This window comes from Rhinopithecus roxellana, chromosome 3, assembly GCF_007565055.1.
Source record: "Rhinopithecus roxellana isolate Shanxi Qingling chromosome 3, ASM756505v1, whole genome shotgun sequence".
NCBI lineage: Eukaryota > Metazoa > Chordata > Mammalia > Primates > Cercopithecidae > Rhinopithecus > Rhinopithecus roxellana.
In genome coordinates, this window is record NC_044551.1 from 157,129,044 (window position 1) to 157,156,513 (window position 27,470).

The following is a 27,470-nucleotide window of genomic DNA, read 5'->3' on the forward strand; positions in this document are numbered from 1 at the left end:
TTAATTTTAATATAGCCCAACCTCAATTTTTCCTTTGAATTATTATTGAAATAATTTATTAAACCAGAATTTTTTTTTTTTTTTTTTTTTTTCAGACAGGGTCGTGCTTTGTCACCCAGGCTGGAGTGTAGTGGTGTGAGTATGTTCCACTGCAACCTCAACTTTCTGGGCTCAAATAATCCTTCAGCCTCAGCCTCCCAAGTAGCTGGGACTGTAGGTATATACCACTATGCCTGGCTAGTTTTTGTATTTTTTATTTTGCCATGTTCCTGAGGCTGGTCTCAAACTCCTGGGTTCAAGCAATCCTTCTGCCCCAGCCTCTCAAAGTGCTGGGATTACAGATGTGAACTACCACACCTGGCCTTTAACCAGATTGTGGATGGTTTGGATGGTTTATGGTTTGGACACACCAACCATAAAAGCTGACTTTTTTCCTGAATCAAATACTGCTAATCACTCTAGTTATTGTATGTATTCAGTAATTTTTCCCTTATCATTTTTAGTAACTGTGTCCTATTCAAGAGTCTTTCTCTGCTAGTGGTTATCTTTGTACTTTCTTCCCACATCCCTCTCTTAAGCTAAAGTCATGCTATTGTAACATGTTTTTAAAAGAAGGAATAAATGTTTATTAAGAAATTATTGAATATCAGACATTTTGCTCAGCTTTTGTGTTATCTCTGTTAATTGCCACTGGTTCCTGCGTAATGAGAAATGTTAAACACATTCTTGTAGATGAGGGAACTGATGCACAATGATGTTATATACTCCCTTTAAGGTCACTAAGCTAACGGGACAGAGCCAACGTTCATTCAAACTTAGAACTCTTGACATTGTTTTTTCTACTGCATTACCATTGATTTAGCTCCTTTTGCTTATTTGAAGTATGTAGCTCATAGAAACTATCTTAGGGTTTGAGAATCGCTTTTATGTGATCACTACCTAAAAGCGTTTTTTTCCCCCCCCAGTTTTAAGTGTAATTTATTTACATGAAGTGCTTCTTACAGTGTGGCACTAAAGAAAACTCAAATAAGGCCTACATAATTAAAACAAATTTAACAACCTTTTTGTTACGGCATTTTTTCAAACATAGAGATTGTAGTATTTGAGATCCTAAGAACCCATCACCTAGTTAGTGTTTTAACATGAATGTCTAATTCACGGCCAATCTTATTTCATCTGTACTTCCTCCACATCCCCATTCTTATAAATTATTTTTATTTAAAAGAAACATTTTTAACTTTTTATTTTTAAAATTTGAAAATTAATTATTTAAAATGTTACTTTTATAAAAGTGTTAATAGTCAGTATTTAAAAGATAATTTTAAAAATAACCACAATACAATTTTTTGCCAGGCGCGGTGGCTCAAGCCTGTAATCCCAGCACTTTGGGAGGCCAAGACGGGCGGATCACGAGGTCAGGAGTTCAAGACCATCCTGGCTAACACGGTGAAACCCCGTCTCTACTAAAAAATACAAAAAGCTAGCCGGGCGAGGTGGCTGGTGCCTGTAGTCCCAGTTACTCTGGAGGCTGAGGCAGGAGAATGGTGTAAACGCGGGAGGCGGAGCTTGCAGTGAGCTGAGATCCGGCCACTGCACTCCAGCCCGGGCGACAGAGCGAGACTCCATCTCAAAAAAAAAAAAAAAAAAACCACAATACAATTTTCCTACCTGAAAAATTTTAATGAGTTTCTTAGCAAATATCCAAGCCATTTTCATATTTCTCTGATAGTTTTATAAATCTGTATGTATGTGTTTAGTGACTTGTTTGAATTAGGATTCAAATAAGATTTATACAATCACTATTAATAAATATGTCTCAAGACTTTTTAAATCTATGGGCTACATTTCATTTTTCTTATCTTTCTTCTTGCAATTTTTGGTTGAAGAAATAGAATGTTTTTCCATTAGGCTTCCCAGAGTGTGAATGTTCCTGATGATATCACTATTATTTTGTTTAACTTGTTTTTCTATCCTTTGACTTTTCTGTAAATTAGTAGTTAGATCTAGAGACTTGATTGTATTCAGGTTTGATTCTTTTTTGTTGTTGTTGTTGTTTAATGGGACTACTTCATAGGTGGTATGTGTATACTTTCTTCAGGAGGTAATAAGTATATAGTTGTCTCTGTTTTTGTGATATTATTAGCCATTAGTGAGCATTGCTTAGATCCATTAATTCATTAGGGATTACAAAGAGGTGATACTCTTAAGTTCTTTTATTCCTTCGTTTATTCCTTCCTTGAATATCTATAAAGAGAAACTTCTCCTCAACTATTTGCCTGTAAATTAAGTACAAATCAATATAAGCATGGCAAGAAAGCCCGGGCGTGGTGGCTCATGCCTGTAATCCCAGCACTTTGGAAGGCCAACGCGGGCGGATCACGACGTCAGAGATCAAGACCATTCTGGCTAACACCGTGAAACCCCATCTCTACTAAAACATACAGAAAATTAGCCAAGCGTGGTGCGCGCCTGTAGTCCCAGCTACTCAGGAGGTTGAGGCAGGAGAATGGCATGAACCCGGGAGGCAGAGCTTGCAGTGAGCCGAGATTGTGCCACTGCACTCCAGTCTGGGTGATAGAGCGAGACTCCGGTTCAAAAAAAAAGAATGGCAAGAAAATGTTTGTCTTTTTTTCCCCTTTATCTGCCAGTTTCCAAAGTGATGAGGTAGTCCCTTAGCATCCTTCAAAGGTGATCAGTGAAGTGTTTTTTTGTTTGGTTTTGTTTGGAGACGGGGTCTCGCTCTGTTACCCAAGCTGGAATGTAGTGGTGTGATTGTGGCTCACTGCAACTTCGAACTCCTGGGCTCAAGGGATTCTCTTGCCTTAGCCTTCCAAGTAGCTGGGACTACAGGCATGCACCACTATGCCCTGCTAATTTATTTTTTTATTTTTTGTAGAGATGGGGTCTTGCTTGTTGCCTAGGCTGATCTTGAAGTCTTGGCCTCAAGCAGTCCTCTCACTTTGGCCTCCCAAAGCGCTAGGATTACAGGCATGAGCCACTGTGCCTGGCCCTGTTTTTTTGTTTTTTATTTGAACATCATTTTGAACTTTTGGATTTGAATATGTAAGATGGCCTTTACTTCATCGTGGTCATTATTCTTTTTGATGTAAAAACTGTCAGAAGATGCGACAGTTTGAGTATCTTTGATCAATAAGGTTAGCTCCTAAATCGTTTTGACATGACCTCATTGCAGTCTCTGATAGTTTCCTTGCTTTCTCATATGGCAAGGTGTTCCGGGTTCGTCTTATACAGTTCCTGCTCCAGCCTTGGGATCAGTCATTTTTCTAAGAAGCCCTAATTTCATTTAGTAGTAAATGGTAGAGACCACGATCTAAGCTAGAGATGCTATTTATGCTTAGTCTACTACCATTGTCTTGGCTTTAGTTGATCAGGGCTGGGAAATATGTATTTTTCTTATAGATTAAATATATCAGGAATTCATTGGTCACCTTCGAAGGATGCTAAGGGACCACCTCAGTACTTCCAATTCAGAACCACAAGGGTTTTTTTTGTTTCGTTTCGTTTTTGAGACAGAGTCTTGCTCTGTTGCCCAGGCTGGAGTGCAGTGGCATGATCTGAGCTCACTGTAACCTCCGCCTACCTGGCTCAAGCAGTTCTCCCATCTCAGCCTCCCAAGTAGCTGGGACTACAGGCATGTGCCATCATGCCTGGCTAATTTTTTGTTTGTTTGTTTGTTTGTTTTGGTAGAGACAGGGTTTCACCGTATTGCCCAGGCTGGTCTCAAACTCTTGGGCTCAAGTGATCCGCCCGCCTCAGCCTCAGCCTCCCAAAGTGCAAGAGTTGCAGGTTTGAGCCACTGTGCCTGGCCAAAACCACAAGATTTTTACTCAAGTTCAACAATCTTATATCTCACCTAAGGTTGGGAGTTCGAGACCAGCCTGGCCAACATGGTGAAACCCCATCTCTACTAAAAATACAAAAATTAGCCAAGCGTGGTGGCATGTGCCTGTGATCCCACCTACTCGAGAGGCTCAGCCACGAGACTTGCCTGAACCCAGAAGGCAGAGGTTGCAGCTGCGTCATGCTATTGCACTCCAGCCTGAGTGACAGAGTGAGACTATCTCTAAAAAAAAAAAAAAAACAACTTATATCTGTGTTTTCCCTTAACCATGCCTAAAATTTCTGTTCTCACGAAATAATTGCTCATTTGATTTATACCACAATGTCCATAGAACTGTCTCTGAACACAAACCAAAAGTACCACCAATATGATTTCTGAAAAATGCTTAATATTTTTTAGTTTTGCAGCTCTTTTATTCTTTTGGGTGTATCTTACTAGTGATGTAAGGGCAAATTACTGTGTTTTAAAATCATTTGGTTTAGTTCTTTTTGGTATGACTCAAATTATTTTTATAAAGCATATTTAAAGGAAAACTAGGCCGGGCATGGTGGCTCAAGCCTGTAATCCCAGCACTTTGGGAGGCCGAGACGGGCGGATCACAAGGTCAGGAGATTGAGACCATCCTGGCTAACACGATGAAACCCCGTCTCTACTAAAAAATACAAAAAAACTAGCCGGGCAAGGTGGTGGGCGCCTGTAGTCCCAGCTGCTCGGGAGGCTGAGGCAGGAGAATGGCGTAAACGCAGGAGGCGGAGCTTGCAGTGAGCTGAGATCCGGCCACTGCACTCCAGCCTGGGTGACAGAGCGAGACTCCGTCTCGAAATAAATAAATAAATAAATAAATAAAGGAAAACTAGTATACTTAAAATGCATTTTGATATTTTCACATTTTGAATTCTTTAGTTTCACCAGATTGCAAAATTGGACTATCTAATATAATTTTACAGTTAATTTACTTTATTAAATGTGTGCTTTTTTGTTTGCTAGGTGCTAATGTGCATGCTACAACAGCAACAGGAGACACAGCCTTAACCTATGCTTGTGAAAATGGACATACGGATGTTGCAGATGTTTTACTTCAAGCAGGGGCTGATTTAGTAAGATATTTTTAATTTCAAATATTTTTGCATGAATGTTAATATCCATTTATACTTAACATTTAGAAAACACTAAGATCAGTGGTTTGCATACTTTGTATACAGTAACTTAAAAAAAAAAAACTTGGCTACCTGCTCTAGTTGTTGTATGTATTAAATGTATTTGAAAATACTTAGTGTTGAACAGGGCATACTGTTTCTTTTCCTAGTAAAACTACTAGTTTGTTTCTTCCTTTCACTCCACCCGCATTTGACATTTCTGTGCTTTTTAAACTGCCCTCTGTTAGATATATCATAAATTCAATGATGTGTTCACAGAATAGAGTAAAAAGTCAAGTCACTGAGTGATTTCTTATTATTTTAATTGACACATGATAATTGAACATATTAATGGGGTACAGAGTGATATTTCAATATATGTATATAATGTGTAATGATCAAGTCAGAGTAATTAGTACATCCATCATCCCTTTGAATGATTTCTGTTGTTTCTCTGATTAAACATTTAAAAACAAAGCTACTGTTGTTAATCATCCTCCTAGTACATTCCTACAAATTCTGTTCTTTTTGTGTTTTCTGTTTTGGCTTTCCAAAATTTCAAATTAGGTGGCAGGTTCATATGTGTAATAATCTATATAAAAATAATATTCCATTTAAGTGTTCATGCCTCTTGCTGAAATGTGTGCTTTTGTGAGAGTGCTTTAAACCACTTTCTAGAGTTTTTCCCAGAATTCTCTGATACATTTCTTCAAAACCTATGTGTGACGTACATAGCTGTAAATGTTATAGAGAATTAGATTTCTTAGTTTTTCTTACTTAGAAAAAACTATGAAAGTATTGCCTTAAATCATCCAAGTAGATACCGGAGAACATTGTTGGAAAATAATTATTAACCAAAATAAATGTATGCTATGATTGTTATTTATTATCATTTCTACTAATACTAAATATTGTAATGAAAACACTATCATTCATTCTTATTAATTAGGACTTTCCCTATCAGTTATAATTTCTGGGAGGTATGCTTTTTTGTCTGAGAATTGTGACAGCAATATATGTTAAGTACATCTTAGTCTTTTGACTTCTTTCTATATCTTTTTCCTTTAGTAGAGTTACTTTGGGTCATCTATAAAAATTAGGAATTGAAGTTCTTCGTTCAAAATAAAGAAATAGAGTAGAACTTAAAAACTTAGATAATATAAGCAAAATTTAATACTCTTATCCTCTAAATTCTTACCTGGATTCTCTCTTCCTTGTATTTTCTACGACAAAGTCACTCTCTTAACCTGTTGGGAGTTCTTCTAAAAAATTAAATAGGGCTAGGTGCAGTGGCTCACGCCTGTAATCCCAGCACTTTGGGACGCCGAGGTGGGTGGATCACCTGAGGTCAGGCGTTCAAGACCAGCCTGACTAACATAGTGAAACCCTATCTCTACTAAATACAAAGTCAGCTGGGTGTGGTGGCACGTGCCTGTAATCCTAGCTACTTGGGAGGCTGAGGCAGAAGAATCAGTTGACCCAGGAGGTGGAGGTTGCAGTGAGCCTAGATTGTGCCATTGCACTCCAGCCTGGGCAACAAGAGCAAAAATGCCATCTCAAAAAAATAAAATAAAATAAAAATAAATAAATAAATAAATAAATAAATAAATAAATAAATAAATAAGATAAAAGAGTAACTGGTAAAAATATACTTTAATGTATAACAAAACCATACTGATTGTGACCAGGTTAAAAATCTCTTACATTTTTAAATATTTTATTTTTACCATCTTCTGGAATTAGAGTGTTTATTATTTAGTTCCTTAGAAGAACTACTTTAATTGAACAGATAGAACTATTTGAACTTACCATATTTACTTACATTCAAAATGTAAGATTAAAAATGGCTCAGATAGGCCGGGCGCAGTGGCTCACGCATGTAATCCCAGCACTTTGGGAGGCCGAGGTGGACAGATCACCTGAGATTAGGAATTCGAGACCAGCCTGGCCAGCATAGTGACACCCTGTTTCTACTAACAATACAAAATTTAGCCGGGCATGGTGGCGGGCCCCTGTAATCCCAGATACTTGGGAGACTGAGGCAGGAGAATCACTTGAACTCAGGAGGCTTAGGTTGCAGTGAGCTGAGATTGTGCCATTGCACTCCAGCCAGGGCAACAAGAGTGAAACTCCATCTGGAAAAAAAAAAAAAAAAAAGGCTCAGATAAATACATATCTTAATTATTCAATACAGAAGGTAATGCCATTGTTCTAACATAATTATTCATTTTTTATCTTGCAATCTGTTTTTACATTCATATTTACATAAAATTATAGACACAATATATAATACAGTTGTTTTCTGTTTTTTTCACTGTGTGTTCTTGTGTTCTGTCATAATCTTTACCATATTGCTATATAGTCTCTGTATTTATAACTCTTGCATCATATTCCATCAAGTTGATGAACCATACTCGTTCATTAATTATGGAACTTTTGCTTTTCATTTTTCACTATTACAAATACTGTTAGATTTAATAACTTTGTATGTGTAACTTTTTATCTTTTCTTATTTCGAATTATTTTATATATTGATTTTAAGTTTTAAAAATATATAGGCTCCTTCCATGCTTTTGCTATCTATGGACTGATATCTTAATTTTAATATTATTTCTTTTCCTCATTATAAAAAGCAATACTGTTCTTCATATAAAATGTGGAAATGCTGGGCATGTAGTCCTAGCTACCAGGGAGGCAGAGGTGGGAGGACTGCATGAGCCCAGGAGTTAAAGGCTGCAGTGCACAATGATCTTGCCTGTGAATAGCCATTGTATGCCAGCCTGGGCAACATAGTGAGACGCTTCTCTTAAAAAATTTTTTTAGGAGAAAAGAAAATGTGGAAAGTATGGGAAAGTATAATAATTTTTATATTTAACACCTGTGAATATTTGTGAGTAAAATTTGTGACAGTGAAAACAATATAAAACCTATGAATAAATTTTATTTCAGGCTTTATTGTAGGCCAGAGGAAAGAAAAGTTCTAGTCAAAAATAGGGAAACCTCAAGAGAGTAAAGCAGGCAGATTAGTCCCTGAGTCCTGGGAAAAAGTGACTGGTAATTCTTATTAACTTTATCTTACAAGGCAGTACCATCTTTCTTGTCCTTCATTCTTTGCTGCTGTCTTCTAATATGTGTTTTGGGCTATAATAATTTCCTCCAGCAGTTGGCAGATAGAGGACTATCCATCCCCCATTGCATGCAGTGGAGATGTATTTCATTCCTGGCATCTCATAGATATGTTCTCAGTTTAAGTGTACTAATTCTTTTTTTTTTTTTCTGATGCGGAGTCTGGCTGTGTTGGCCAGGCTGGAGTGCAGTGGCACGATCTCAGCTCACTGCAACCTTCTCCTCCTGGGTTCAAATGATTCTGCTGCCTTAGCCTCCCGAGTAGCTAGAATTAACAGGTGTGCGCCAAAATACAACCTGGGCGACAGGGCAAGACTCCGTCTCAAAAACAAAAGCAAAAAAAAAAAAAAAAAAAAAATGTAGTTTATCACTGACTTTACTCCCTAACCATAAAGTAAGGTCTCTGACCTTTGTTGCTTTTTGTGGACTGTATTCTGCTGACTGAGTGAACTATATTGGGCATTTTCTGAAAATAGTTGAGCAATTGGAAACTAAGTAATTTAGACATGGATACCATTAGTACTCTGTAGTTCTTCTTCCTGGAATTTATTTCCTTTTAAATGAGATTTGATATGGACCTCCCTTAATAGAAAGAAAAATATCTTAAGGATCAGTTTATTATCTATATTAAATCTTATAAATAGAAAACATAGACCAAGTCCTCTTTTATAAGGTTTTTTTAAAAATTTAAACAATATATTGTGTATCTAGACATTTCTGTATATCCAAAATACATATATATAATATATGTGATATAACATCTTTCCGTGTGCCAGTAGATTTCCCGTTCTTTTTCCACAGGTACTCAGTGTTCTGTATAATTTATTAACCATTTATCTACTCATAAACACCTGAGTTAACAGTTTTTAAATATTACAAATGGTGCTGCAGTAAATATTGCTAGGCATATTTATGTATCTTTGCTACTTTTGTGAATATATATAATAGGGATACATTCCTAGAAGTGAAATTGCTGATTATAGGGAAATGTTTGACTAAAATTTTATTGTTTTGGGAGGTCCACATCTGAAATTTCGGTAACTATTGTCAAACTGTTCAAAAATGCTGAACCAGTGTACATCTCTGTTAACAGTTGAGCCCTCCTAATTCTCCCACATTCTGACAAACATAAAGAGATTTCTTCTTTCTCCCCTCCTTCCTTCCCTCTCTTCTTCCCTCCCACCCTTCTTCCTTCTTCTTCTTTTTTAAACAGTTTAATTTCCTAATTTCTGATCACAGCCTCTACGTGTGCATTATCTACAAAAATCTTCTTGCCTAGCGCAGTAGCTCAAGTCTGTAATCCCAGCTCTTTGGGAGGCCAAGGAGGGCAGATTGCTAGAGCCCAGGAGTTAAAACCAGCCTGGGCAACATGGCGAAAACCCATCTCCACCAAAAAAAAAAAAAAAAAAAAAAAAACAAAAATTAGCGGGGTGTGGTTGTGCGTGCCTGTAGTCCCAGCTACTCAGGAGGCTGAGATGGATTGCTTGAGCCCAGGAAGCGGAGGTTGTGGTAAGCCGAGATTGCATTACTGCACTCCAGCCGGGGCAATAGAGGGAGACCCTATCTCAAAAAAAAAAAAAAAAAAAAAAAACAAAACTTACTGTGCTACAATTGGCCCTATTAATTGCTCCTAAAACTTTGGTGAACTATAGAAAACACAAGAATAAAATTACTTTCTGACAGTATGTGAAGACACCTTGTACAAATAGACTTTTAAAAATCAAATAGTCAGTCAGTATCTATTGACTTCATTCTGAAGGACAAGGAGAGTAATATATCTTCTACCATAGAATTTTCATGAGTTATTTAAGTGGATTCAGTTTGTACATTACTAGTCTTTCTTATTATATAGCTTCATGATTCCTGAATTCCTCAACTTGACTTATCTGTTGGCTGGCTAGTATTGGTATTTTGATTTGAATTTATTCTCCCCGCTCAAAAAGGAGGTAATAGGTACTTGCATATTTTAGAATGCCATATGTTGTATTTATAAATGAATGTAGCCATGTATGAAATTATTGAATCACTTGTTCTTTCCCCTCAAAATTTTAAACCCACTATATTAGTGTTTTCTGGTACTGAATATTGCCAAAGCCTGCTAGACTATTCTCCATTATATGTAGGTGACTCCTTTTACTGTCTGGATTATTATCATGAAATTCTTTCATTATACTTAAACATCTGTGATTTCATCAGGATGTATCTAGTGTTAATTATTCTATATTAATTTTTCCTGGGAAACAGTGAATGTTTTCTGCCTGAAGATTTTAATAAGTCATAGTCTTTAATAAGTTGTCACAGTGTTTTATTTTTTAAATTTTTATTTTTTTTTAAGTGGTGACTGTGGGGTGATATTTTCTTTTTTTTAAAGGAAGATTTCTTTCTGCTGTATTTTTGACTATTTTTCTATTCTGTTAACATCCTTTAAGATATTTACCATCCATATGTATGGTCTCCCTGATCTCCCTTATTTGTATTATCTTTATGTCTAATGCATTTCTTTGTCCTTTTCTTCTGCATTGTGTCTTAAGCCTGTCATCCAGGTCACTATTTTTTTCTGTATACTTGTTTCTGCTTTTTTTTTTCTTTAAAGGGACAGGGTCTTGCTTTATCCCCCAGGCTGGAGTACAGTGGCATGATCACAGCTCACTACAGCCTTGACCTCTTAGTCTCAAGCAATCCTCCCACTTCAGCCTCCTGAGTAGTTGGAACTATAGGCGTACACTGCCACACCAGCTTATTTTTTATTTTTATTTTTTGTAGAGACGGGGTTTCGCCATGTTGCCCAGGCTAGTCCGAACCCCTGGGCTCAGGCAATCTACCCACCTTGGCTTCCCAAGTTACTAGGATTACAGGTGTGAGCCACCATGACTGACCTGTTTCTACTTCTAAATGTGGTTTTCATAGCCTCACTGTTACTGCTCCCTTATCTGCAAAGCTTGGGACCAAAAGTGTTTTGGATATTTTTTTTTTATTTTGGAATATTTGCAGAATATATACCCACTGAGCATCCCTAATCTGGAAATCCAAAATCTGAAATGCTCCATGAGCATTTCTTTTGAGTGTCATGTTAGTACTCAAGAAATTTCAGATTTTGGAGCATTTCAGATTTCAGGTTTTTAGATTAGTGATGCTCAGTCTGTATTTAGTTTCTTCTATTCTTCCAATTCACTTTCCAATCTTTTGTTATATAACTTTGTTCAACTATTTAAGTAAATATTCCCTGTTCTCTTTAATTTATTTGAAGGTAATGGGGAATATTTGACTGAAATTTTATTGTTTGTTTTGTAGGAACTTCTTGATAGGTTCCATGTTGGATACTCTGTGCTTATTATTCGTATATTAATGGGACTTGCTATTTATTGAAATATGGGGTAGGGTAGCAGGGAAGAGGAAGTGAGCCTTAACAGTTAGCTTCTTAAAATCATATAGTTGTCTCAGGATACTGTCTTGCTGAATCTATACCATAAGAGCACGCGCATTCTTAGGGTAAGCACATCACGTAGGTAGGAAATTGGAGTAACAGAGTGAAGTCTTCTCTAGGCCACATTTCTTTTATTTGGAGATTCAGTTGACTCTGGTCAATGACTGAAAAGCTTATTGTGGTTTCCTAAGTTGTATCCCTGTCTCACCTTTAGATAGTTTTTCTCTGTTAAGAGTCTATATCTAGAGAAAATACAAACATTCCATTTCTCGAGTTCTTTGAAGGTTCTTGTTTTAGTTGAAAAGTGTAAGCCCTAAGTACATTTATAATGAGGGAAAAAGCTATGTAACTATTTATCTTACAGTATTTTCCTCCATCCTCCCAACTTCTGATATGCCCAGATCTCTTGATTTCATTATTTTCTTTGGTTAGATGTTTTTAAATGTTGCTCTGTTTTTGTGGCTTTAGTTGTATTTTGAGACAAAGGCATGAATTTAAATAATTTTGCAGAAATATTTCTACATATATTAAGGTTTATATTGAAGTTTTATTGGTAAAAAACCGTAATAACACCCCCTTAAAAAATTTATACTCTGCTCTTGACATTACAGTCTCTACAGATGAGAATCTTTTTAGTTGAAGATCCTGAGTTAACAAAGCCCAGCATCTGAAGTATCGGTCACAAGGTCTTCATGGCCAAATGTGATTTTCGTTTTTGGAATAAGATCCGTGAGTTCTTCTTTTTCCTTTCGCAGGACAAGCAGGAGGACATGAAGACTATTTTGGAGGGCATAGATCCGGCCAAGCATCAGGTGAGGGTGGCCTTTGATGCTTGTAAGCTACTACGTAAAGAATAGATGTTGTAGGTAACCAGAACTCTGGATATCTGAATTCCAGCCAAGAAGTTCCAGGACCCTGCTGGGTGACAAAGGAAATCCTCTTCAATTGAAAAAGATTATGAAGTCCCAATAAAAACAGATTTGCACTACTGGTAGTTTGTTTCCTTAGTCTTCTTTCTCAGTGATATTCCTAAAAAAATCTCTTAGGCGAAAATAGATTTTCTTATTCAGATAGTTCTTGTACATTCTCCTTTATTGGGAGAGTTAGTATACCATGGAGAGAAAGTCTCAGTAATAAAGTCCTTTGCATTCAACTTTGTTTATCAAAAATCTGAAACTCAGAGTGATATTAATACATTGGATTGTTTTCAAAATAATCCTCAAATAAACAATTAGTTTAGAAAACATTTACTATATAGTTTATGCCCTAATTTCTGTAGACTAGAAGTTTAAAATTTTCTTCTTAAAATTGTCTCCTATTATTCTGAAATTGGTTTTTAAGTTGAATATTTTTTCATAAGAAATATTTCTTTTGAAAAAATGTGTGAATTTGTGCCCAGTGGTTTTAAAAGGCAAATACATTTAATATCCATTATAATCCAAAGAAATTTATTTAAAATCAGGAGTAGGTTTTAATTTTAAAATTAGGAATGAATTGTGATTAGATCACAAATAACTTAGGCCATCTAAGTTTCTTTTTTTTTTTTTTTTGAGACCTTCTTGCCCTGTTGCCCAGGCTGGAGTGCAATGGCACTGCGATCTTGGCTCACTGCAGCCTCTTCCTCCCAGGTTCAAGTGATTATCCTGCCCCAGCCTCCCGAGTAGCTGGGATTACAGGCGCACACCACCACGCCCACCTAATTTTTTGTATCTTTGGTAGAGACAGGGTTTCACCATGTTGGCCAGGCTGGTCTCGAACTCTTGACCTCGTGATCTACCTGCCTCAGCCTCCTAAAGTGCTGGGATTACAGGCATGAGTCACTGCGCCCGGCTTAAGTTTCTTAATTCTAAATCTCTCTTAATCATGATGCTTGGCCGGGCGCGGTGGCTCAAGCCTGTAATCCCAGCACTTTGGGAGGCTGAGACAGGCAGATCATGAGGTCAGGAGATCGAGACCATCCTGGCTAACCCGGTGAAACCCTGTCTCTACTAAAAAATACAAAAAACTAGCCAGGCGAGGTGGCGGGTGCCTGTAGTCCCAGCTACTTGGGAGGCTGAGGCAGGAGAATGGCGTAAACCCGGGAGGCGGAGGTTACAGTGAGCTGAGATCAATGCCACTACACTCCAGCCTGGGCGACAGAGCAAGACTCCGTCTCAAAAAAAAAAAAAAAAAAAAAATCATGATGCTTATTAGGTGTCTTCATCATTGGCTTGTTAAATGAGAAGCTATTTTATTTATTCTGTTTAGATTTTTTAAAATTTCTTTTTTTTTTTTTTTTTTTTTTTTTTTTGAGACAGGGTCTCACTGTGTTGGAATGCAGTGGCGTGCTCTCGGCTCACTGCAACCTTCCCATCCCAGGCTCAAGTGATCTTCCTGCCTCAGCCCCCTGAGTAGCTGGGACTAGAGGCGTGCACCACCATGCCCAACTAATTTTTTTTATTTTTATAGAGATGAGGTTTCACTGTACTGTCCAGGCTGGGTATATTTATTCTGTTTTGAAGTAAGTAAGTTTATTTCACAAAATGTGGTGTGAACATGTGAGCCTCTACTCAGTTTGTATGATATTGCAGGCTCCTATCAAGAATGTAAAGCTGAGTGTTATTTCAGATCAAAGTAATTCTTTTTCCCGAGTGTTATTTCAGATCAAAGTAATTCTTTTTCCCTGGATTTGTTAGAGGAAATGTAATTGTAAACCTTTCTCTCTAGTTGCAAGTCTCAAAACTTAGGATTTTTTTTTTAAATGAGTTTTGCAGCCCCACATTTACAGGTTCAGATTCCATGGATCTGAAATAGTGGGGTCTGCATTTGTACTAATATTTCAGGAGATTCTGATGACAAGTTCTCCATATCTTACACTTTGAGACATTGGTAGAGGCCATACAGATTATTCTGCATCATTGTTGAGTTCTTTACTTTTTCCATCTTTGCTTTATAATCGATCATTTTTCCTCCATCCAAATTGAATAAACTTGGTTTTTCTCTCTGTTACTTGTGATTTTTAGAAAATATGTGCTAAACACAAGCCTTAGGACCAGTGCCTCTTTTTGCCATATCAGTTCTCCTGAGGGATATGAATCCAATCAGTAATAGTAGATCACTAGTAATGATTAATATACAGTGGTGGGTTGAAAGAACATACTCCCCATGGAAGAATGTTGGAATCCTCTAGTACATGCAGTATCAAACAATCTCCCTCCCTTTCTCTGTGATTTTGGTCTTTCTCCTTAGAGAATGTCTTCCCTCCAACTCGAAAAGACATTGCCTCCGTGGTATAGTTACAATCCTTAAATATGTCTTGGGTGCCCTGTGGCTGTGATTTTTTTTTTTAAGGGAAATTATTTTAAATAAAATAAACTTAATTTAAAATAAAATTTTGTTATCTAAAGCCAAATAGAAAAAAAAGTCCACATTTTTTCTTATAGTGCTCATTCATCAGAACCAATTTTTTTTTTTTTTTTTTTTTTTTTTTTGGAGATGGTCTCACTTTGTTGCTCAATATAGAGTACAATAGTGTGATTATGGCTCACCGCAGCTCTGAACTCCTGGGCTCATGGCATCCCCCTGCCTCAGCCTCCTGAGTAGCTAGGACTACAGGTATGCACCATAATGCCTGGCTAATTTTTAAATTTTTTTCAGAGACAAAGTCTTGCTATCTTGCCCAGACTTGTAGTGTATTTTTTATGGGTATATTTTTAGGGAGCTTATGAGCTCTAGTAATCCACTTATCAATGCATTTCAACTGTTAGTAATGACCTTACCTTAATAAACTTTAAATGTGGCCTTACCTCCCACTTTTTAACTTTTTTATTAAGGAATAGCAGATAAACTTTTTTTTTTTTTTTTGAGACGGAGTCTCTCACTGTCGCCCAGGCTGGAGTGCAGTGGCACAATCTCAGCATTTCAGCTCACTGCAAGCTCTGCCTCCCAGGTTCACACCATTCTCCTGCCTCAGCCTCCTGAGAAGCTGGGACTACAGGCACCCGCCACCACGCCCGGCTAATTTTTTGGATTTTTAGTAGAGACGGGGTTTCACCATTTTAGCCAGGATGTTCTCCATCTCCTGACCTCATGATCCGCCCGCCTCGGCCCACCACAGTGCTGGAATTACAGGCGTGAGCCACCGAACCCAGCCATATATACATATTTTTAACTTTACTACTTAAAACTAGGAAACTTTTGTCAATTTCTTAAAAATCTAAAACTACCTGTGGAATACACAAAACTCCTAATACATTTCTTTTAAAGCCAAGTTCTCTCTTTCTATGTTATTGTGTATTGAATGAGTTCTTTTCAGCTCTCTCCAGCTTGTTTAAATATAAGTACAAATGACTTCCAGTCAAGAAGGTAAAGTCATTATTAGTATATAGAAAAATGAATCTAAAAATATGTTGTGCCCCAAAACAACAAGATTAACGATCTCCATGGATGAGAAATGAAGCATGGATCCACAGTTTAAGCTATAGTCCCAAGGAGAATTAAGGGCTAAAAAAATACACAATGGGGCTGAGATTTCAGCATGTACAGAGGAATAGGGAGTGAATGCATTTCACATGTAGTACATCAGTAGATCTAGTCTACTTGAATAAAGCAAGGAACCGGGATCTTATTGCCCTACCTGTGAACCAAAATGGATTAAAAAAACTTGGAGCAACTATCTAGGGTTATGGTTAGAAATTAGCAAGTTGTCACATCCAGGTTATATGTGAAAAAACAAACCCAAAAAAACTACCAAAAAAAGGCCAGGGGGAAGAAATTAGCAAATTGTCATTAGTAGAGGGAAGAAGCAGAGACAACTGTGTGACTAAAAACTTGGAGGACAACATTCTTGATTTAGGAAACAAGTGAAATACCTCTATGAGACAAGAACCTTAGGTGTCCAGCAAAATATCTACTTCTGAAATGAACTCCAAGGGCCAGACTGAGGCAACTTCCAAAACATCTGATAAGAAGGAGTACATCTGTGGATGGAAAAGAAACTAACAAAACACCTCCCATCAAAATGAGTTTCCTCAAATAAAAAAGTTATAAAGCTGGAGAGCAAATCTTTATCAAGAAAGATAGTCAAAATGTAAACAAACAAAAAGCAAATTATAATACACTCAAGGAAATTGAAATAAACTTTAATCTTGAGAATTTTAAACATGTTTATTTTAAACTATGACCAGTAACCATAAAACAGTGTGAAGTAATAAAGCAAAAGCTGATAATTACGTATTAAGAACTGCTGTATATAAAATAAAACAAAGTAAAAGTTTTGGGGGTAACCTCAATATATAGGGTAAGACAGCATATTAGACACAGTTGAATACGTTAGTGAATAAATGAGGGATAAAACAAGAAATAATACAATAAAATATATAATAAAATATAATAAAGATAGAAAATATGAAAAAGAAATTGAGACCAAGAGAATAGATTAGAAGCTCCACCATGTATCTACTAGAAGTTCCTGAAGGAGAGGATAGAAATGGAGGGGAGAGGAAATGTTTGAAGAGAGTGGTGGAGAATTTTCTAGCATTATAGCTAGACATGAATCCTTGACTGAAGAATCATATCCGTCACTAAGCAGAACAGATGAAACTGTGGAACTTTAAGGATAATGAAAAATGTCTTAAAAGCTATCAGAGGAAAAAAACACATTACCTACAAAAGAACAACCATCAAAGTTTTGACATTCTCATCAGCAATAATAAATTACAGAAGATGATGGGAAGTAATATCCTCAAAATGCCAAGATAAAATAATACAATCAGAATTCTGTACTTAAGTACCATTCTAGAGAAGGAAAATAAACATATTTTCAAATCTACAAAGAATAAATGAGTTTACCATCATTAGACCCTTGACAAAAGAAGTACTAAAAGATATATACGTCAATAAGAAGAAAAGTGAGTCTTGGAGGAAGGCATGGAATACAAGAAACTATGGTAAGCAATGAAATTGATAAAACATATTATAAATACAAATGTTTGAGTTTAAAAACCTAAATTTTAATGTTTAAAACCAAAGTAGTACTAAAATTCTAGAAAACAATAGCAGGAAATTCAGAAGGATGTGTTAGAGAGTTTAAAAGCCACACTAGAGTCTTTTGTTGTTGTTCAGGAGGAGAAGGTACTGAATAAAGCTTTTTTAAAAGAAAAATAGAATAGTAATCAGAACAAATATAAAGCTATTAAACTCGACTGTTAAAGGGCAGAGACTTCTGAATTAGAGTCAGAATCAAAATGTAGCAAATGCTGTTTGCAGGAGACAAACCTAAAGCAAAATGAGGAAAGCTTGACAGTGATGGGAAAAAATTATGTAAAGCAATATTAATATCAGACAAAATGGAATTTTAAGCCAAAAGCATTTTTAGAAATGAATACTCCTCCAGCTGAGAAAATAATTACCAATCAGTAACTAACAATCTACCATCCAAATAAAATATAAAACTGCAAAATTGCAAGAGAAATGGTCAGATCTGCATTTGTAGTGGTAGGATTTTTTTTCACACACTTCTCAATGAAACTGGTGAATCAAACAGATAAAATGGTTGTTAAAAATCAAACAATTTTTTATCTTACAGAAAGCTAGCATTCTGTTTCCAGTAAATATACTTTGTATTCTCTTGTAATACATGGAATATTTATAGAAATTGTCCTTGTTTTAGGCCACAGAGAAGTCCGAAGAAACTCCTGAATCTTCATCATGTGGACTATATTCTCTGATCCCTCTTGCCTTGAAATTCAACAATAAAGTCTTATTTAATTCCATATGTTTAGAAATTGAAGGAAAATACTTTTTTTCTTTTTTGAGACAGAGTCTTGCTGTGTCACTCAGGCTGGAGTGCAGTGGCGTGATCTTAGCTCACTGCAACCTCCACCCACTGGATTCAAGCAATTCTGCCTCAGCCTCCCAAGTAGCTGGGACTACAGGCGCCTGTCACCACGCCTGGGTAATTTTTGTATTTTTAGTAGAGATGGGGTTTCACCACGTTGGCCAGGCTGGTCTTGAACTCCTGACCTTGTGATCCACCCACCTCGGCCTCCCAAACTGCTGGGATTACAGGCGTGAGCCACCATGCCCAGCCAGGAAAATACTTTTACAAAATTCATGGGGTTAAGAGGCAATACCATTAAAAATTACACGGTAGAAACTGAGTTACCAGTGCACACCAAAACTTGAGAAGGGAGAACATACCTGAAGTTGTCCTTAGAAGGAAAATTGTAGTTCTGTATATCAGTATATTAAAGATGAAAATAAATTTTAAAACAACAGCACAAAGGAAGAAGAAAATAATAAAAGCAGGAGAACACCTCGTTCTATCATATATGGTATTCTGTGGTACATGATATTCTATGGTATAGAATGAGGTGTTGCCCAAATCTGGGGAAAAAAATACAAAAGCAAAAGTTAACACAATAGAAAATAATTTCAAAAAGAGATACAAAAGAAAATATAGGGATGAAGAGTGAAATTAAAAGCTAGTTTTTAAAAAAAGATTACCAAAACAGATAAAACAAGCCAGGCTTTTTATTTATTTGTTTGTTTGTTTGTTTATTTATTTTTATTTATTTTTTTAGGGGAAAAGGCACAGATAACAATAAACTTAAAAGTGAATTATAATTATAAGAGATCTTTAAAATTCAGTCAATAAATGTGAATGCTCAGATGAAATGAATACTAAGTTTTGCTAGAAATATATAAATTATCAAAATTGGCTCTAGAATAGGAAACCATGTATTACAAATTGAATCAGTAGTTTAAAATTACTCATCTATAGAAGGTAAGAGGTTCAAATGGATTTATGGGTGAATTTTACCAAGTGTTCAGGGTTTTTTTGTGTTTTGTTTGTTTTGTTTTTGAGACAGAGTTCCGCTCTTGTTGCCCAGGCTGGAGTGTAATGGCGCAATTTTTGCTCACCACAACATTCACCTCCGAGGTTCAAACGATTCTCCTGCCTCAGTCTCCCGAGTAGCTGGGATTACAGGCATGCACCACCTTGCCCAGCTAATTTTGTATTTTTAGTAGAGATGGGGTTTCTCCATGTTGGTCAGGCTGGTCTCAAACTCTCGACCTCAGGTGATCCACCTGCCTCAGCCTCCTAAAGTGCTGGGATTAAAGGCATGAGCCACTGTGCCCGGCTGGACACCTCTCCTCCCTTTTCCCCTCCATCTCTCCCTCCCCCTTTGTTTTCTTTCTTTTTGATGGAGTCTCGCTCTATTGCCCAGGCCGGAGTGCAGTGGCGTGATCTTGGCTCACTGCAAGCTTCGCCTCCTGGGTTCACGCCATTCTCCTGCCTCAGCCTCCCGATTAGTTGGGACTAGAGGCACCTGCCACCACATCCGACTAATTTTGTTTTTTGTTTTTGTTTTTGTTTTTCTTGTATTTTTAATAGAGATGGGGTTTCAACGTGTTAGCCAGGATGGTCTCGATCTCCTGACCTCGTGATCCGCCTGCCTCAGCCTCCCAAAGTGCTGGGATTACAGGCATGAGCCACCGTGCCCAGCCGAAATAGATACTTTCTATATTATTCTAGCTGTTCTCAAGAACAGAAAAAGAAACGTTAAATTGCACGATATTTAAGTTTGTAGCCTTGGAAAATAATTTTCTGTGTTTATAAAGGGAAAAAAATCAGAAACAATTTGTATCCTAAAATGTTATTAGTATTGAACAAATAGTGGCTATATGACTAAATCCAATGTTCATAAATAGTACGATGTATACAAATTTGATTCCCATTGTATACATATATACATTGTTTCCCATGATATACACACATATATGTATATACGTACATTGTACATATATATTCCCATTATTGATTCCCATTATATACATATGTGTTCCCATTATATATATGCATTCCTATTATACATGTATATTCCCATTATATACATACATATGTATATATACGTATATATACTTGTATGTACGTGCATATGTGTATGTATATAATGGGAATCAATGGGAATATATATTATATATGTATGTGTACAATGGGGACCAATAATGGGAATATATATGTATAATGTATGTATATAGCGGGAATCTATTCCTATACATATACATATGTATATAATGGGGATATTCCATATATACATATATAGATATATTATAATTTTTTTTTTTCTGCTTCTTGCAGAGCAGGGCTAACCCTTAGGGAGTGTGCCCGGAGTAGCCTGATTCCCATTTTAAAAGAAGGATTTAGTAGTCAGATATTTTGGGGCAAATATTGTGTGTTGTGGGATATACATTATTCATTTTAAGACACAAAATGTTGTAAATATAGACTAGTGGCATTGTTTTATCAACTTTTTTCAAATGTGATTATGTTATTCAAAACTAAAGGAATGAATGTGTATTTATAGAGAGGAAAATAAAATAGGTAGCTTTTCACCCCTTTTATTTCAGGAATTATATTAATATGTTGAATTTTGAAACTTGGTGTGAGGATATTGGGACTGTACTTTCTGATTTCGTGTCTTTTAACAACTATGGTAATATTTTAAATATACAGAATTAACAGTTACTATTTATTTATTTATTTATTTGTTTTTGAGACGGAGTCTCGCCCTGTCACCCAGGTTGGAGTGCAGTGGCTCCATCTTGGCTCACTGCAAGCTCCACCTCCCGGCTTTACGCCATTCTCCTGCCTCAGCCTCCCAAGTAGCTGGGACTACAGGCGCCTGCCACCTCGCCCGGCTAGTTTTTTGTATTTTTTAATAGAGACAGGGTTTCACCGTGTTAGCCAGGATGGTCTCGATCTCGTGACCTCGTGATCCACCCGTCTCGGCCTCCCAAAGTGCTGGGATTACAGGCTTGAGCCACTGCGCCCGGCCAAACAGTTATTTTTTAAAGTTTATTCTAAATCAGGGCTGAAAGCTTTGAAATCATTTGTCTTTGCCATTACTCACGGGACCTAATTATGTTGATATGACCTAATTATGTTGATCACCGCCAGGCTTAAGAAATAAGAAAGAGAAAAGGGTAAAGAAAGGATAAGAGACATTAATATTGCCCAACTGTGTTCTAATAATAACATATCAGTTGCAGATAATCAGTATCTTACTCTCAGGTTTAACTACTGCTCTTAATTTCTTGTTTAGTTGACTTTCCTTTCTCTTATTTACCTAGTAGAAAATAATAAAAACTTCAAACCTCAATGCTATGAGAGGTAAGATTTGAGAGTTCAGTTATGCTTAGTTTCCTGCATGATTAAACAATTTTTAATCACTCAATCGTTTAAGCATTATGTGTACAGTGGCGAGCAAAAGAAGACAAGATCATTGTTCTCATGGAGCTTACCGTTTAGTGGAGGAGACAGGTTAGCTAAATAAAATACTTACACAGACTAAAATATGATTGTAGTTTATGAAGGAGAGGTTCATAGAGATGTATGTCCATAATAGGAAGAGTGATTTAGTCAAGAAGTTCAGGGAGGTCTTCCTTGAGGAAATAACACTTGACTTGAGATGTAAAGGATGAAAATGAGTTAGTGGAGGGAAAGCATTAAAGAGAAGAGAGACCAGTATGTGCGAAAAAGTTGTGAGGCAGGAAGGGAAAAAACAAGTTGCTAAACGGGCAATTTATTTCCAGGATGTGGTTGATTGTAATGATAGTTCAGAAATAAGTTGGATAGAAAACCTGGACAAACAACTTTCTAGGTCTTTCCGAGTAAGGTCTTTGTGATATATATTCAGTTTTATTTGAAGTAAATTGCCAGAATGTTAGATTTACCTAAGTTTGAATGTGAGTTCAAGATCTATTCTAAAGCCAAATTATTTTGGCATTATCTGTAGTTATTCATTTTTCCGTAAACTAGAATTAAAAGATTCTTATTTAATTAACATGTATAACAATTAAAAAGCCAAAACATAAAGTAGTTTTTTTAGTAGGTTGAGTGATACTACACTATCAAGATTTTTTTTAAACCTATTTAAGGGAGGAATTCCTATCATTTTCTGTGAGGTCTCCATTGGGTTGACAGTCTACTCATTTCTTATTATTTTGTCTGAGTTGTAGATCAGGATAGTTAAAATGTAAATAGACTAAATTGTATTCTGTTGGGAGAGCACATATTTTAAATTGATCATGTGGTAATTATAGGATTTTCAGAGTTAATTAGAAGAATATAGCTGAAATAAAGCTTTAATCACCAGTCTTTATCAGTTTTTTCATAGTAACAAAAGAGAACCAGAACAACAGAAATTCATGTTTGCATACATAGTGAAAGAGGGAGAGAGAACTTTTCGAAGAAGCAGTATATACGCTACATTTTAATACTTCGGTGAATTTAATGAGTTCATAATTCTCCCAGCAGACAGTATTATCATATAAGCAAGCTCCTTTTAGTGGCATTTGATGTGAGGCATGCATAATTAAAAACTGTTTATCATTCATTCCTCTTGCTGGCGAACTTCCTAGGAGTTGTATCTTTTGCCTTTGACTATTCAAGTATTTAATTTCTACTTAAAAAATCTACCCATTGGTATATTTTTCTTCTTCATTTTTCCGTTACTCCTAAAATACCATAGTGTTTTTCTTCAGGGAATCATTTGCATCCTTTGATAGAGCTTTTATTGGCTTCTGCTATAAGATCAAGATTCTTCTAATCATTTCACAGTACTGAGGTTCGTTTTTCACAGTCCAGATAAATAGTTAGGAAACATTTTTTAAAACTTAGAATTAGAAAAATGCAGTGATTTCTCTTTGGGAACTAAACAAAACATTAATATTATCTTTAATGGTTATTACTTGGTATGCAAAACTGAACTTGCCCTTAGAAAGTTACATTATCTAGTGTGGACTGAAAATCCTGTATATTGGGGAATTGAGGTAGGTGGTATAAGTATCTACATTGAGTAAGTAGATTAAATCCTCATTATTTCTCATTTCATCAGTACTGTTTTTAAAATAGATGGTTAGACCATTGGAATTGATGGATTATTTTTTCCATTTCTTTAACAGGAACATGAATCTGAAGGTGGAAGAACACCTTTGATGAAAGCTGCAAGAGCTGGTCATTTGTGCACTGTGCAGTTTCTTATTAGCAAAGGTAAAGAAAGGGCAAGTGATCATTTCCAAGAGGCTACAGTTGATGGGAAAAAAAATCCTAAACTGTTGCAATTTATGTTATGGCTACTTTACCTATAGTAAAGTACTGTATTCTTGCCTTTTGTTGTTGTATTTTAGTAAGCATAGAGTTTGTGAGTTATTTACCAGGAATTTTCTTTGTTAGTTTTGAATTTTAAGTTTTCATTAACCAAACAACATGTGGTTGCTCACAACTTAGAAAAGCCAAATGTAAAATGTCCCACTATGATTAGGTGGATATTCAACAGCTAATGATAAGTCTGTTCTGCTGGAGATGTGGGTGGGAGACAGAGAGGAAGTCTGCTACTGTGGTACTTGTTTGTGGTACAGTTGAATTAACTGAGTTTGTAAGGGTCTTATTTATTATAATTTTTATATTTCTTTAGAAATTCTATTATTAGAATTATATTTAGGCAAAAATTTACAACTGATGGATGAAGAATTAGCTTAAGACTGTTTACTGCAGAAAAATAAAATGCTGTGGAACCAATGTTAGGTTTAACCATATATAATTGTCATGTTATGAATCAAAAATGGTAATGTCAGCAGTTTCATTTGGTTCAGCCTAACTCTTTGTATAGAGTCAGAAATACTGTGGCATCTAATGAAACATCCTAGGATAGGATGATAAAAATACAAGGAAGATTCATTCAGGTGGTGTTATGTTGTTAGGATAAAATTTATATTTATATTTTAATAGATTTCTGACATGTAGTAACATTAAAAATGCAGGGTAAGATTTTATCATTTTGTTTTATTTTTTTTGAGAAGGAGTTTCACTGTTTTTGCCCAGGCTGGAGTGCAATGGCACAAACATGGCTCACTGCAACCTCCATCTCCCGGGTTCAAGTGATTCTCTTGCCTCAGCCTCCCGACTAGCTGGGATTACAGGCATGCACCACCATGCCCAGCTAATTTTGTATTTTTAGTAGAGACAGGGTTTTACCATGGTTGGCCAGGGTGGTCTCAAACTCCTGACCTGAGGTGATCCGCCAGCCTCGGCCCCCTAAAGTGCTGGGATTACAGGCATGAGCTACCGCACCTGGCCAGATTTTATCATTTTAAATGTACTTGTTTTCTTCTGAATTGGATAAAACTATGTTTATTTTCTTCATATTGCATTTTTGCTGCCAAGTAACGCGTATCTTTGCGTAATATAGTCTGTAAAAGCTGCTTACCTCAACCACAAATAAATAAATAGACAGATAACCTCTGGAGTTCTCTTATGCTTCTTTACTAAAGAGGATACCTAATCATACCCAACAACAACCTGCTAAGAATATAATCAGGCTTGTCAGGAATAGGAACACATTGATTATATCCTTTCAGGTAAAATAATCCTGTCATCTAAAATAATTTCATGTTGCTAATCTCAGGATGTTTATTGCTGTATTTTACCTTTCCCAAAAGGTACTTCTATGCAAGTTAGGATTAGATTCAGCTGAATATTTTCTGAAAATTAGACAAACTGATAGTAGTAGTTTTACCCACCAACTTATTTTTCTCTTAAATAAGATAGGTAGAATTAAGAAGGAAGAATGAAATTCTATAGTCTTAACTTTCTAGTTGAGATCTTTTGAAATTGTTAAAGGTAGCTGAACTAAAGTTATTTTTTCCAGGGGTCAAAAATAATTTATCAAAAAAGAAGCTAAGAAAAGGCTTTGCATTTAGACATTTTTCAGGTGATGTTATACACAGCTATTGAACAACCTGCCTTTCAAATAACATATCTGGATAATATTCTATCTTCTCTTCATATCCAGGTCCCCCGACTCTTAAAATACACAATATGAAGAATTATATATCTCTTAAACATTGCTTAAAAAATCTGTTTTCTCTACTTTGAGACCTGGCTATATTGCCACTTTCTAGTAGATCAAAAATGTCTTTGAAACATTTTGAGTTATATACAGTGGTGTTATTTGATGCTTACATTAACCTGTATATATTTATTAATCTTAGTCTTCTAGATTTTCCATTTTAAAAGTGATATTGAATGAACGAACTACAGCTTCATGCAACATTGTGGATGAATCTCACAAATATAATATTGAGTGAAAGAAGCCAGACGCAAAAGAGTACATTGTATGATTCCGTTCATATAAAGTTCAAAAACTAAAACCAGTTTGGAAGTCAGGGTAGTGATTACCATTGGGAGGCTGGGTAGTGACTGAAAGGGAACACAAGATGGGGCTTTTGGTATGTGGATAATGTTCTGTTTCTTGCTCTGGGTGCTGGTTACACAGGTGTGTGTTCATTTTGTGAAAAAAATTCAAACTATGTACTTACAATTTGTATACTTTTTTGTATCTACATTATACTTCAGAAAAAATTTTTAAATGATATTAACTGTGAACTGGCTTGATTTCAACCTTTGCTAAGATTGCTATTTATTTTTCTTCAAAGGTGCCAATGTTAACAGGGCTACAGCCAATAATGATCATACAGTAGTGTCGCTGGCATGTGCAGGAGGCCACTTGGCAGTTGTTGAGCTACTCTTGGCTCATGGGGCTGACCCTACTCATCGACTCAAGGTAGTCTACTTTAAAATAAGTAAACAGGCCGTATGTGATGGCTCATGCCTATAGTCCCAGCACTTTGGAAGACTGAGGCGGGTGGATCACTTGAGCCCAGGAGTTTGAGACTAGTCTGGACAACATAAGGAGACCCCATGTCTATTAAAAAAAACCACGCACACATATATGTATATGTGTGTGTGTTTTATAACTATACATATATTATGTATACATGTATATATATAGTTTATATATATACATGTATTATATATGTGTGTTTTATAACTATACATGTATTATTTACATATATGTATATAAATACATGTATAGTTATAAAAATATGTTTGATCTTAGTGCTTAATATTTAATACTGTTTAAATGAGTTTTGATTTTATATGAGCTGCTAAGAAACTATAAAGAATTAATTAGCATGGCAATTCTTTTTCAGGATGGTTCAACAATGCTCATTGAGGCTGCAAAGGGTGGCCATACTAATGTAGTTTCTTATCTGTTGGATTATCCAAATAATGTTCTGTCAGTTCCCACCACAGATGTATCTCAGCTCACCCCACCTTCTCAAGATCAGTCTCAGGTAAAGTAAAATGGAGCTTATTTGTTAACATAAATATTCTTCAATGTGATTAGAAGTTTTTGTTTAAAATCGGTTTTAAGCAAAATGGACTTGTTTTTATTTTCTGTTACATATTGAAAAAATCATGATTCTAAATTCTTTAGGATTTATTTTCTTTAAAGGTACACTGAAATTTGTTATTGCCTTATTTATTGAAAATAGTGGTTTTTAAAAACCACTTAATATCAAATATAAACGTAAGTATTCTAAGTTGTTATCTTATTACAACTAGGTTTTTCAGGGTTTTTTATTTGTTTTTTAACAAGAGAATCAAGAGAAAGCTTTTTCTTTTTTTTTCTTTTTGAGATGGAGTCTTGCTGTGTTGCCCAGGCTGGAGTGCAGTGGCACGATCTCGTCTCACTGCAACCTCCGCCTCCCAGGCTCAACCGATTCTCTTGCCTCAGTCTCCCAAGTAGCTGGGACTGTAGGCGTGTGCCACCATGCCTGGCTAATTTTTTGTGTTTTAGTGGAGATGGAGTTTCACCATGTTGCCCAGGGTGGTCTCAAACTCCTGAGCTCAGGCGATCCACCTGCCTCAGCCTCCCAAAGTGCTGGAATTACAGGCATGAGCCACATGCCCGGCCGAAAAAGCATTTTCTTAGTACCACCCAAGGTAGTATTAATTATCCTAGAGATAGTGACTTTTGTCAACCATGAAAGTATAGGTAACATAAGCGCTAAAAGTTCATTAAAGTAACTT

The 27,470-nt window shown here is 36.1% G+C and overlaps 1 protein-coding gene across 16 annotated transcripts in view; it reads left to right on the forward strand.

The window, feature by feature from the left end:
* LOC104681761 (ankyrin repeat and KH domain-containing protein 1) overlaps positions 1-27,470 on the forward strand; it is a 141,854-nt gene that overhangs the window by 55,031 nt on the left and 59,353 nt on the right. For 11 of the 16 annotated variants that reach the window (XM_030927693.1, XM_030927694.1, XM_030927697.1 and 8 more), the window contains exons 10-14: positions 4,850-4,959; positions 12,304-12,360; positions 23,498-23,585; positions 26,030-26,157; positions 26,588-26,731. In XM_030927693.1, the coding sequence (XP_030783553.1) occupies positions 4,850-4,959; positions 12,304-12,360; positions 23,498-23,585; positions 26,030-26,157; positions 26,588-26,731 (527 nt within the window). Of the gene's footprint in view, positions 1-4,849; positions 4,960-12,303; positions 12,550-23,497; positions 23,586-26,029; positions 26,158-26,587; positions 26,732-27,470 lie in introns of those variants that run through there. The other 5 variants (XM_030927698.1, XM_030927704.1, XM_030927699.1 and 2 more) reach the window with 2 other exon arrangements.